The following is an 11,941-nucleotide window of genomic DNA, read 5'->3' as shown; positions in this document are numbered from 1 at the left end:
TTTTTTTTGCATGCTTTGCAAGCTTTAGAAGGCTGTGACCCTTAGCTTGATAAAAAACACTTGACAGAGGGGGAGGTGTTCACTTAAAATGGCCTCCAAGGCAGTGCCAACTGGGAAGACCCCAACAACATGTCCAGGCTGGTCTGTCACCACACGGCCAGCCCGTCCCTCCTCCAGCTCCACCACCACCCAAAGCCCCCTTTGGAGCCCCTCTGCACAGCTCACCTGCAGGGCACAGCTTTGCAGCAGCCTGGGGAAGAAAAAAGCCAACCAGCAACACAAGTTGTTCGAAGGAACAGCTGAGGTTTTTTAATAAAGTGTACAAAGTAGTAAAACTCCTTACACGAGGCGCTGTGACAGCTGTTACAGAGATGATTTGGGCTCCCCCACGGGCCTCATGGTGAAACGCTGGGTGGAGAGGAAGCACATGGACAGGACAGGGACCCACCTGCCCCTGCCAGCTCCCGTGGACCTGCCCCCCCGAGCCTCGGCCGGCCCTGCCGGGTGGTTCCCGCTGTCCCACATGGCAGCATCCCACACGCCTTCAACACCAACAACACACTGAACCGAGCAACCTGTCTGAGTGGCATGCATACAGAGAGGAAGAGTAAAACACAACCCAACCAAACCCACAACAACACATCAGAATTTTAAGGCTATGCATAAAACAAAATGAAGCAGTATCTTTAAAGCTAGGTAGCAAGTAGCATGTGTCAAACATAAGGCTTGAGGCTTATTGATCCTTCAGAACAGGTTTATTTGCTTTTCCTTCTTAAACACCAATGTACCATTTTTCTTCCTTCGCTTGAATAGGGATTTTGTTTTCTTCTCAGCCAGGACACCTAACTCAGGGAAGTGATGTTGGAGCGGCCTCCTGGGGGTGCGACAATGCGCTTGCTCGCTGAGCGAACACCTTCATCAACCTGGGTACCTGGGACAGGGCAGGAAAACACAAAGGGAATGGGGAAAGCCAGGTTAGGAGCATTTTCTTCACAGGCCTGAGCAGTCAGGCAGCCTAGGGTCTTGCCAAAGGGCCTCCCAAGGCTGTCTACAGCAACCTGCTCCCTCTCCAACTCCAGGAATGAATCCAAAAGCAGCAGTGGCTTGAACGCATCTGCAGACGCTGCTCATGAACAGACCCACGTGGCAGGAGCAGGGTCTGATGCTGCACTGGTACCTCCACGGCCACAGTCCTCCTTGCTTCTACTGCAAGGTGCAGCAGGGTGGAGGGCCAGCTCCAGCCATGTCCCTTAAGGGACTCACAGGGTCTCACCCTCATGCTCTGCTCTTGTGCTCAGCTTGCCCGAGGCCACCTCCCGGCTGTCCCCTGCCCCAGGCCAGGAGCATGGCCAGTGGATCTGCGCTCTCCCTGCCCAGCCACCATGTGTGTTCACCTGACAGGCTGAATCCAGACTGATGAAGGTTCCTGACAGGGGGTGTCTGCCGTGTGGGGGACCCCCTGGTTGACCCTGCAGGGGTGCCCCCCTTGGGGGTGGTGGTCAGGTCAAACACGGGTCCGTCATACATGCCCCGGGGCACAGCATGCATCTCCGCCATCTGTCACCAGAGAGAAGAGGACAGTGACACTTCTCAGCTCCCAGGGAGCACCTTGCCATGGCAGCATCATGCTCCAGCAATCCTGGGTTCCCCAGTCCCACTGCAGAGGCAATTCACATGGCCAGCCCTGTGCCCCTCTGTCCTGCATGCCCAAGACCCCTGGGCAGCACTGAGGCCCCACTGCCCACCTCCCGTGACAGCCTGCCTTCACTGCCACCCTGCCAAATGTGCAGAGCCCAGTGCACAGGTTTGTGCTGCATGGATGGAGAAGAAGGCCATTTTGCCCAGTCTCCTTTTTAACTCAGCACCTCTCTCCATACTCCTGCTGCAGCAGGACAGCAACAAGGGCAAGTCTCACTCACTGTTGACGCAGCCAAGCATCTGCCTCCAGTGGTGACCCACCATCAACACTAAGGTCAAAGCTCTAGCCAAGCCTTAGCTATCCCAACTGTAGGGTCAAAATACACCAGTTTGCAGCACTGTTTCCAGAGTCCACTGAGAACAGCAGAGTAAAAATAATCAGTTATTAGGAAAAAGGGCAATTTGGGCCAACAGTGTCCCAACGTTGTCTCCTGGCATCCCTGCCTCCTCACCTTCCTCCTGGCTTTGATGCGCTTGTAGACATAGTCAGGGAAAGGGCTGCAGGGCAGGAAGCGTCCAGTCCCCTGGGTCACATGCAGGTTGCCATCCTCCAGCATGATCTTCCCCTGGCATATGACAACCAACGGGGCCCCACGTAGCTCCATCCCTTCAAAGATGTTGTATTCTGCTGCCTGCAACCAGGGATGACGGTCAGGATGGATGTGAGCCCTGCCTGCCCACCCAGGGCTGTTTAGTCCCCACACCTCGCTGCTGAGGTCACCAGTGCAGGGAACCTGTAGCAGCCTGGACTCAGTCCTTCCTTCTCAGAGCCCAGCACAGCAGGGCAGCACCAAGCTCCCAGCAGCGAGGTGGTCTTTACACATCCCACCCTCCAGCATTCCCACAGACGAGCAGAGGGCTTACAGACTGATGGGTTTTTGCTGTGACGATCTTCACTGCATCAGGGTCCCATATGACCAGATCGCTGTCTGAGCCCACTGCTATCCTTCCTTTCCGTGGGTACAGGTTGAAGATTTTTGCAGCATTAGTGCTTGTCACAGCCACAAACTGGTTTTCATCCATCTTCCCTGTGGCCTGCTCAGACACAAAGAGAATTAAGCACTCTTGTGGGGAAAGGGAGAGTAAAAGGCCCAGGAAGGACCAGACTCCCTCCCACACAAGCCACCAGATGGCTGGGCCCTGACCTCTGTGGCTGATCTTACTGCTGGCACCAGACAGACCGAAAACGGGGGGCACAGCACAGCTCCTGGCTGCTCACCCTGAACCTGGGACAGCTGCCTCCAAGCCAGAAGGAGCCTCCAAGCCAAGGGACTCCAAGCCAGAAAGGAGACAGGCAGCTGGATGCCCAGCTCTGCAGCGGTGAGACCACGGGTGTCTGAGGTGCCTGTCGGCCCTGCCCGCTCCGCCCTTGCCCTGGTGTGACTCTTACCACTGCTTTGTCCCAGATGACAGACATCCGTTCCTCTATGCCGTTGGTCCCTTCTGGGATCGCTGTGAAGTTGTCTTTTCCAATTGCTTTTTGTGCAGTGCTGAATGTACAGTGGGCACTTCCTGAAACCTGCAGGTCACCACTGAGGGTTGGTAGTAACAAAATCATCATCAGCCATCTTGTGGTCAGACAACAGCAGTGACACAAAGGAGATGGATCTCCTCTGGCCACATGCAGCCCCTGGCTCAGCTCTGCTTTATTCTGCACCTGTTTCTACAGCCCCTCAGTCTGAAAATTTTCACCCGACTTGGCCTCTGCAGCTCCTGCAAAGCTCCTTCCAGCCCCACGTGGACACTCACAGCACACGCTGCAGCAGCCAGCAGCACAGACCAAGCGGCTGTGACTGCAAGTGCAGGCTGGCCCAAGCTGCAGCATCTTTGCAACATCACTGCTACAAAAGCAAAAGCTCCTCACGGCCACATGTAAATCTGACAGTGGGCTAAAGAGTGTCAGGGCTCCCCAGAAGCAGCTCTCCTCAGAAGGCCCAGAGAAGCTTCACTGCTCTACAGCAGCTACTGCTCAATGCTGTGATCCAGCTCCGCTCTGCCCAGAAAGGGTCACCGGTCAGATGAGATGCCCTGACCCATCTTGTTCCTGATGGCAGTGGGCAGAACAGGCAAATCCACTGAGCTGCTGAGAGGCAAGGCAGGGTGAGGAGCTGCCCAGGGCTCCCTGGAAATCACCCATGAAGTGCTGGGTCCTTGGGGAGCAGGGGCCAGGCAGCAGCTGGGAAGGAGACCAGCACAGGCAAGTGGGCTCGACCAGACCGGCTGCACCTGAGCCCAACATGGAGAGGACACAGCAGCTCTGCTCGGCGCTGTGAACCAGCCCTAATCCACTGGTAATCTCCATCTTCCTCTGATAATTTCTGCCATATGTCTGACTGACTGCACAGCCAGAGACCCAGGCTCATGACACATCATGCTTCCTAATCCCCACCAGATTTGTCCTGGTGGAAGAAAACAAGCAACCCAGCCCAGCTGGAGCCTTGCAGCCTCTCCTCCGGCTGAAGCCTCCCAGAAAACAGTGCAGGAAGGGTGTCAGGAGAGATGCCTGTGGGCTGCAGGGACTTAGAAGTTCTCTTGAGTCTCCTTTGACGTCTGGGTTAAATTTGAAGTGGAAGGGAAGGATTAGAAAGCCAGTACAGGAGCTGGGCATACTTTCCCTTGCCAGTCCCCAAGACCTGCACCTATTTCTTACATCCAGACTGAGCAGAAACATCTCTTGCTCCTTCACCATGGCAAAATCCAAGGTGAGCTGCCATATTTAGACCCCAAATGCACTGGCACCTCTCTTAATCCAGCCATGGCACATCCACCCTGGCACAACTCAGGTTTATCCTAAAGTGTCTCTCTGCCAAGTCCTCTTACTAAGCAGTTATCCCTTTCTCATCTAGTCAGGGATGTTTCCAGAATTACTTCAAAGGTCATTTCCATTTACAACCCCCTCAGTGTCAGTTGTCTCCTGGCTAACAGAGCAGGTGCCACGTACAGCCCAGCAAGCACACGCAGGGCACGTGGAGGGGGCCAGCCTGTCCCGAGCTGCTGTCCCTGCCTCACCAGTGAGGGGATGGGCTGTAACTGGGAAAGGTCAAAGCAAATCGCTGAAGTGCTTTTATTGTTTGCTCTCTATTTTCAACAAATCCTTTCCCCGCCCCCTTGCCTTCAGGGTGAAAAAATGACCTGCCATCCCTGTCAGATGTACGTGAGCTGCCCTTAAAGGCCTCGTGCACTCTGCAGGCTGTGCTCTGCTCACCTCCACAGGCCTGAGAAAGCACCTGCTCTGTGTTCAACTGGTGGGGCCCCCGCCAGCCTGTGACACCTGTAACCCTCCCACCTTCTGCAACCATCAAAACCCAGGCAGCCATTCCCCACCTGCACGGGCAGAAGGGTTTCTCTGGCTTGGTGAACGCTGCCATTGACAACTGTGTTAGCTGGGCCTCATTTCTTTGCCTTCTTCAGGGCATTTAAAATGGTTCATAACTACTTGCCCTGGTGTTTTGCTCATCACTGATGTTAAACTTATGGTGCTTCCTCCATCCTCAGGCCCCCCACAGCTCTGAGTCCCACTTCGCCAGTCAGCTCATTAAATACCTACATTGAAGTGGTTCAGGTTGGACTAATGACTATGCTGACCAGGTACTCCCTAACCTCTTCCTTTCCTCTCTGAAGCCAGAGTCTGCTTCTTCCTGCTATCTGCATCACCCAGCAGAGCTGTTGCTCACCTGGCCAGAAGGGAGTTGATGTAGTCAGGAGTTGTTGGGTCTGGGCTCAGAGGAGGAGAGACCACGAACGCCGCAGCCTTGGCCCAGTTCTTGCTCCAGTAGTGCGTCCCGTCGGTCCCGAGACTGGCCGTGATGGGCTCACCAAACACCACATTGCCTGGGGAGGGGGACAGAAAGGCCTGGACTAACGGCTCCCCCGCTGAAGGGGGAGCACTGGGCTGTACTCGGGGCACAATGGTGGTCTTCACCAAACCACCATGAGGATGTGGGGATCACCTAATCCAGCTGCCAGGATCCCAGGGACAGAGCAAGGCTGTGTGCAGCAGCAGCTGCCACTCACCTTTTTTCCTGGCTTGCGAGATGAGGTCAGCAGCACTTTTGCTCATCACTTTAGTCACATAGAGAGGACAGTTGGTCTGGCTGGCAATAGTGATGGCCCGGAAGACAGCTTCTGCTTCCAGCTGGAAGTAAGAATGGCACACTGCTGCAAAGGAGTACTGGGTGGGCAGGGAAGAGCCCCTGCTCCTCTCTGCACAGCATGGATTACTGTTGACACCTTGTGTCTGTGCTCTTACCCTTGACTCCTGGAGGACAGGTTAACCAGGGAGGCCTGAGGGGGAAGCTTCATCCTCCCTGGGCTTGGTCCAACCCACTGGCTACAGCCACATTATGCCCAGCAGGGAAGTTCTGTCTGGACCCTGCTTGGAGGCCAGCCCAGAGCTGCATCTGCTGTTCTTTCCACAGCCTGGTTCCAGCTCTCCCAACAGCCAGAGAAGCGCAGGGGCTGCTGCCTGGGACTGACAGCATGGCTCAGAGGCTGACACCCACCCCTTCAGACCCCTCACAGCTCCAGGCTCTCCTGCAGCTGCATTTGGTTTAACCAAACCTCTCCCTGCCTGTGGCTGGTGCCACAAGCCATGCTGGCAGGCTGCTCACACCAGGGCCTGGCTGCCCTGTGCTGCAGCTGCTGCTCTCCCAGCCTGCTGACACCCACCCCATGTTACACTGTCCTGCTGTTGGCAGAGGGTGGATTCCATCACCAGGGATATCTTTGGACCATTACATCAGCCCTCGCTCAGCCTGAGATCAACCCCAGAAGTTCTCCAAGTGTTTGCTCTACAGTTTGGCTTCAAGCTTTGGCATGAGGAAGTTCAAAACAGAAGCCTTAAAAAGACAATGTACCAATCAGCTGGGTCCCAGGGGAGGCTGGGACTGCCAGCTGCAGGGAACAGTCCCAGCGTGGGCCAGGCAGCTGCCTGTGCCAGCTCAACCCTCCCAGCAGCAGGAGCAGCAGACCATTGCACTCAAGCACACACACCCGTACTTCTGCAGACCTATTTGCTGCACAGTGAAAAGAGGTTGTTCTCTTCTGATTAAAGACTCTTTAAACAAGAAAACATTTTTATCAGCACACTTATGGGCTTGAGTAGTTGACAGGGTTTAACATGTGGTCAGTAGCAGAGCCACCACTGAATATTCTTCACAGCAGGTTACAACATGGAGCAGTACCATCCTGCCCTACCGAACCACAACCACCACCTGATAGAAAAGCAAGTCTTTAACGCCCACTGTGGCCACTCTGGGACAAAGCAGACCCACAGGGATATGGACCACCATTCCAGTGCTTTGCCATCAACCTCCAGGCTTTATGAGGGGTGGCAGGGTCATTTGTGCTCTACCTAACATTTCCCAGGCAGAGGATGCTCTGGAAGAGGGACACTTTATTTCCAAAGGCAATAAGATCTGGATTTGGCTGAACAGATTGTATCTAGAACCTCCTTGCACTGTTCTCAGTTGCCTTATGCTTTAATGGCATTTCAAGATCAAACACTCAACAACGTTTCACCAGCTTTGGATGAGAAGAGCCGCAGTGCTGTCTTTCGATAACAGGACAGTTCTCAAATCCTGGCACAACCACAGCACCCCGTAATTGTGGGCTAGCTTGCCAACTAGTGGCAACGGGTCTAGAGCCATAAAAATGTTTACACACAGAGGGACTCTGATCTACTGTATTTGACACTGACTCTCTTCCCTGTACAGGAAAATGCTTTACAGTCTCATACTTCCAAGAGAATAAAGCACTGTATTACACTAGGCCGTGTATGTTGTTACCAGCCATAATACCAACAACTTCTTACACTTTTAAATTGAGCCAACTTATTTTATTTCCAGTAGACCCTGAAGTGTCTTTCCCTGTGTTCCCCTGCTTGGCTATGCTATTGTACCAAATTCCTGTTGTTTTCTTCCTTCATGTGCTGCAGAAAGTTAAAAGCATCTCTCAGCAGGGAGCTATCTCAAGAAAAAACTTATCTAAAATTAGACTCAACTCAGATTAGTGGACCTAACAGAAAAATGCCCTGTGAGCTAAAATTAGAAGTAATTTAATTAGTGTCTTGACAATGATTTGTAACCAGGAAATTCCCCATCTCCTTCCCTCCCACTCTTTCCACCAATGGCTTTGTCTGTCTGATTTTGAAACATACTTTAGACCCTAAGCAGAGATTAAGCAGGAAGAGGCTGGAATCTGTCTGCACTCGGACAGACATGAACAGTGAAGTTTCAGAGGAACTGAAACTCACCATTCGATTCTTCTCAGGCCTCTTACACCCATGGAGTCACCTATACAAGACCAAGGCCCCCAAACCAACCCCGAATGCTGCTACAGCCATACAGACCTTTTTTTTGATTGATTAATCTGTGGGAGACTCAGAAGCCCTTGTCTTTACCAGGAAACTTGAGCATGACTGAAAAACATTTTTTGCAAACGCACACCTGGCTCTTTGCTGAGCTGCTGATGAACCAGGAAGTGCTGCCTGTGTGGCCCACGACATACACCAAGCCCTGCTCTGACTGCTGGGGAAAGCTCTTTGGTGCAGCAAGGCTGGCACCATCCTTTGCACCTTACCTCCTCGGGCCTGCTCAGCACGTGGCCCTCAGGGCCAGTTATTCCCATCTCCAACATCCTGGTTTGTTCCTAGGACATTAAAAGGACAGAGGAATATTACAAGACTGTGAAACTATCAACCACACAGAAAAGCAGATCTCTATGTCCAGCCCTTTCCTTGGGACTGCCACCACCCTGTGTCCCGTGGGACCACTCTGCACAGTGAAGTGGATACACAGCAGCAGTACTAGTAAGCCTTCAAGCAAGCAGCTTTATGTATTTTTTGTTGTGTCTTGTAGAGTACTGAGCACATTATGAGTATTAAATAATGCCACGAATCTGCATCAGGACTGTGTAACTCCAGCACTGATAACAGATGTATTTGCAGCTGTTGAAGGAGAGTATCAAGGGATGAAGCTGCACTGCAAGTAAGTGCTTCATGTTACCTCCTCTGACACCTTTTCTGCCACAGAAAAAGTGCCAAGCAAAGACTTCACAACATTTCTTAGGTTTTTCTCTTTGCCCACCATGAAGCACTCTTCCACCACCTACAGCACGTCAGACCTGAAGTCTGGAGCTCTGCTCAGGTCCTATTCTTGTTTGTGCCATGCAGCACATTTCTTCCCTTGCAACCTCTTCTCCTGTGTTGACCAAACTCTGGAGAAACACATAGTCACCAGGACCACTGAAAGTAAAATAGACTTAAATGGGGAATGGAGAAATCCTCTCCATGCTTCCTGGGAACCACAACCAGCAGATGCCTGCAAGCATCACATCCCTGTGCTAACAACACACGAAGCACCACACCAGCCTGTGATGTTTCTATCAGTCCTGACAGAAGAAAGCAATTCACAGAGCTGTGAAATGCTACCAGCTGATAGTTTTGGGGCATTTTGTGGTTAGACTGGTGCTGAAGTAGAGATAAACTCTGACCAAGACAATTCCTCTGATCTCTTTTTGTTTTCACGTGAAAGAGACATCCAATTGTGCACTGCAGCTCTAACAAGTCCAGAGAAAAATTGATTCTTGTAGTCTGAGAGGATGTTAAAAGAATGGTTTCTTAGTTCACACTCCTTCAACTCCAAAGGGTAAGAGGAAAAAACAAGCAGTTGCAGAGCATAACTTAGCACTGTCTTCTCCGTCTTAATGAAAATCGAAACATTTGGACTTTCTCTCATCCAGCAGCAACTACAACAAGCCTGCCCGCTTGAACACCAAACCACATCCATCATAACAATTCCCTTGCAAATACAGCTCCATTTGCTGGCTGCTTGCTTACAGCAGGGAGAAAATTCCTCTCTTGTTGTGGCACTTTAAAATACACTTTAACTCTCAGCTGATTATGTGCAAGGCAAAGGTCTCTGCCTCTCCACACTGAAAAAGAACTGTGGTTGGAATGAACATACCCTACTTGATGGCCCACTCTCCTCCATTTAGATAATCACTAATTGACTATTTCAGATTTGCTTATGCCCCACACATTCACAGCATAAAATCTTGATAAATTTGATACTACTGCTGCTGAACAGCAGAGACCACCTTGCAAAAATACACCCACGCGGCTTTAGAATGATTTTGTTAATGCCCCACACCCCATCTGCCTGTGACAGATTTTCAGTCCCCACATACCAGAAGAGTATTTAGTCACCTGTGCAATTATGTCCCCATTTTCCGCATGAACTTGAGCTATGGCACCCAGCTCGGCCAGGCAGCTGAATATCTCATAGAGCTAAAACAGAGAGGAGAACAAATGAGTCTGAGCAGGCAGAGCGCCCTGGCCAGCGCAGGGCTTGGCAGCTGCCGGGCCCCTCAGCCGCAGCCTGGCCACGCCACGAGGTGCTCACCTCCGTGTTCGACATCTGGTACAAATCCTTGTAGGCCATGTACACCATGAAGGAGTTCACTCCTAGGGGCAGAGGACAGAGGGGTGAGCCAGACCCCTGTCAGGATCCTGCGGGGCCATGCACTCCCACTGCTCTGCGGGGCACAGCCCTGCTGGCAGCCGCACAGGGTCCCAGCGAGAGGACGGAGCACAGCACGGCCCCTCGCCCCCTTCCCCCAGGACCACCCCCAGCACGGGGAGGCAGCTGGCCGAGCCCCACAGCAAACCTTTCTCCTGGACCAGGGTGTGCAGCTCCTGGCGGGCGCGGGGGCTCCAGCGGGGGATGTCCAGGTGCAGCGCGTAGTCGCAGCAGGCCTTCCCGTCAGCCCACTCCCGCCACCGCTCCAGGGCCTCCGCCAGGCTGGACTCGGGGTCCGGCACCACGTGCTCCACTGCAGGGGCACAGGGGGCAGGGCTGGGCAGGGGCTCCCTGACCAGGCTCCCATCCCGCCACCCCGCTCGCACCCTCAGCAGGTCTTTGGCACTTCCACACGCGCCTGGGCTCCTCTAAGTGCACTTATCGGCAAAGCACAAAGAGCCTTCGCTTAGCGGTCTCTGGCACAAGACCAGGGGTTTTTACAGGCTTCTGCTGAGAAATCAGCTGAAAGCTGATGGGTCTCGTCCTTCCTCACCCCCATTTCCACCCCATTAACTCACTGCCTCCTCCCACACTGCAACGCTAATGCACCTTTATTGCCCACCATGTAATTCCCATGCTCATTTCACACAACTTATTTTTTTGGCCCAGGGAAAGGAGAACTGGTGGGGGGAGAATAAGAAACCCAGTTCTTTACTGGAAGGATCAGCAGCTGCTCCTGCAACCCAAGAAACCCTGCAGTGCACACAGCTGTGACCACTGCACAGCAGTAGAACCGGGACCTCAAACCAGTGCACAACCGTGGCCTTCTCCAGGGAAGGGCCTCAGAATTCCCTTTCCTTTTTCGTTAGCACTGTTTATTTCTGAGCAGTGCAGGATGCCAGGACATTGCTTTGTTCCCCAGCTCAGAGTCATCTGAGCATCATGCTGCCCTATTTTAATTTAACAGGGAAAGAAGTTATGCCATTGTTCCTTTTTGAGGGTCCCAGGGGCACCCATGGCTGCAGACAACAAAGCACTGAACACGAAGACCACGAGATCCACAAGGGCAAGGGCTCATATGCAAATCTCCTGTCCAAGCACTCCATTATTAGCAAAGATCCCAAAGATTCACTCTCTAGACTGCATTGACACAGATCACAGAAAAGATGAGCACTTTTAAAACAAAGAAAACTGAGAAGAGCAAAGAGAAAAAGAAATAACTGGGCAATATTCCAAGAGTGCTGGGTGCTGTCATGTACAGGACCTGCCTGCTGCACTCACTGATCATGGTGGTGCCACCAGCCAGGGCTGCTTTCGTTCCTTGGAAGAAATCATCCACAGCTGTCATCCCCTTGTATGGCATCTGCAGGCGAGTGTGGACATCAATTCCTCCTGGGATCACCATCTTCCCATTGGCCTCTATGGTTTTGACCCCTCCAGGGACAATAAGGTTGTCTCCAATCTGCCTGATGAAATTATACCAAGATGGTGACCACACAGAAAGGAAAACCAGCCACGACATCATCAATGAGCAGCTCAGCTAGGGAGCAGCCAGGTCAGATCCCCCCACCACAGAAATGCCCCACTGCTTCCCTGTCCCAGAACTGGGCTGCCAGGAGCCAGCAGAGTGAAACCACCCACTCTGCAGCGAAACGTGGATCATCCAGGTGGATTAAGTCTAAGACTTCCACAGTCCAGGGGTGGCTGCCATCTGTCTGACTGCT

The 11,941-nt window shown here is 52.7% G+C and overlaps 1 protein-coding gene across 2 annotated transcripts in view; it reads right to left on the bottom strand.

The window, feature by feature from the left end:
* Positions 1 to 291: 291 nt before the first annotated feature.
* The window catches only part of DPYSL3 (dihydropyrimidinase like 3), a 32,209-nt gene continuing 20,559 nt past the window's right edge, over positions 292 to 11,941 (bottom strand). For both annotated transcript variants that reach the window (XM_051631227.1, XM_051631228.1), the window contains exons 3-14: positions 11,499 to 11,683; positions 10,366 to 10,530; positions 10,101 to 10,162; positions 9,905 to 9,985; positions 8,278 to 8,346; positions 5,713 to 5,833; positions 5,373 to 5,529; positions 3,089 to 3,230; positions 2,563 to 2,733; positions 2,151 to 2,330; positions 1,395 to 1,557; positions 292 to 931 (exon numbers count right to left, since the gene is read on the bottom strand). In XM_051631227.1, coding sequence (XP_051487187.1) covers positions 843 to 931; positions 1,395 to 1,557; positions 2,151 to 2,330; positions 2,563 to 2,733; positions 3,089 to 3,230; positions 5,373 to 5,529; positions 5,713 to 5,833; positions 8,278 to 8,346; positions 9,905 to 9,985; positions 10,101 to 10,162; positions 10,366 to 10,530; positions 11,499 to 11,683 — 1,585 coding nt within the window. In that variant the 3' untranslated portion in view covers positions 292 to 842. The remainder of the gene's footprint in view (positions 932 to 1,394; positions 1,558 to 2,150; positions 2,331 to 2,562; positions 2,734 to 3,088; positions 3,231 to 5,372; positions 5,530 to 5,712; positions 5,834 to 8,277; positions 8,347 to 9,904; positions 9,986 to 10,100; positions 10,163 to 10,365; positions 10,531 to 11,498; positions 11,684 to 11,941) is intronic.

This window comes from Apus apus, chromosome 13 (genome assembly GCF_020740795.1).
Source record: "Apus apus isolate bApuApu2 chromosome 13, bApuApu2.pri.cur, whole genome shotgun sequence".
Lineage (NCBI taxonomy): Eukaryota > Metazoa > Chordata > Aves > Apodiformes > Apodidae > Apus > Apus apus.
This window is presented reverse-complemented; position numbering and strand designations above follow the sequence as displayed.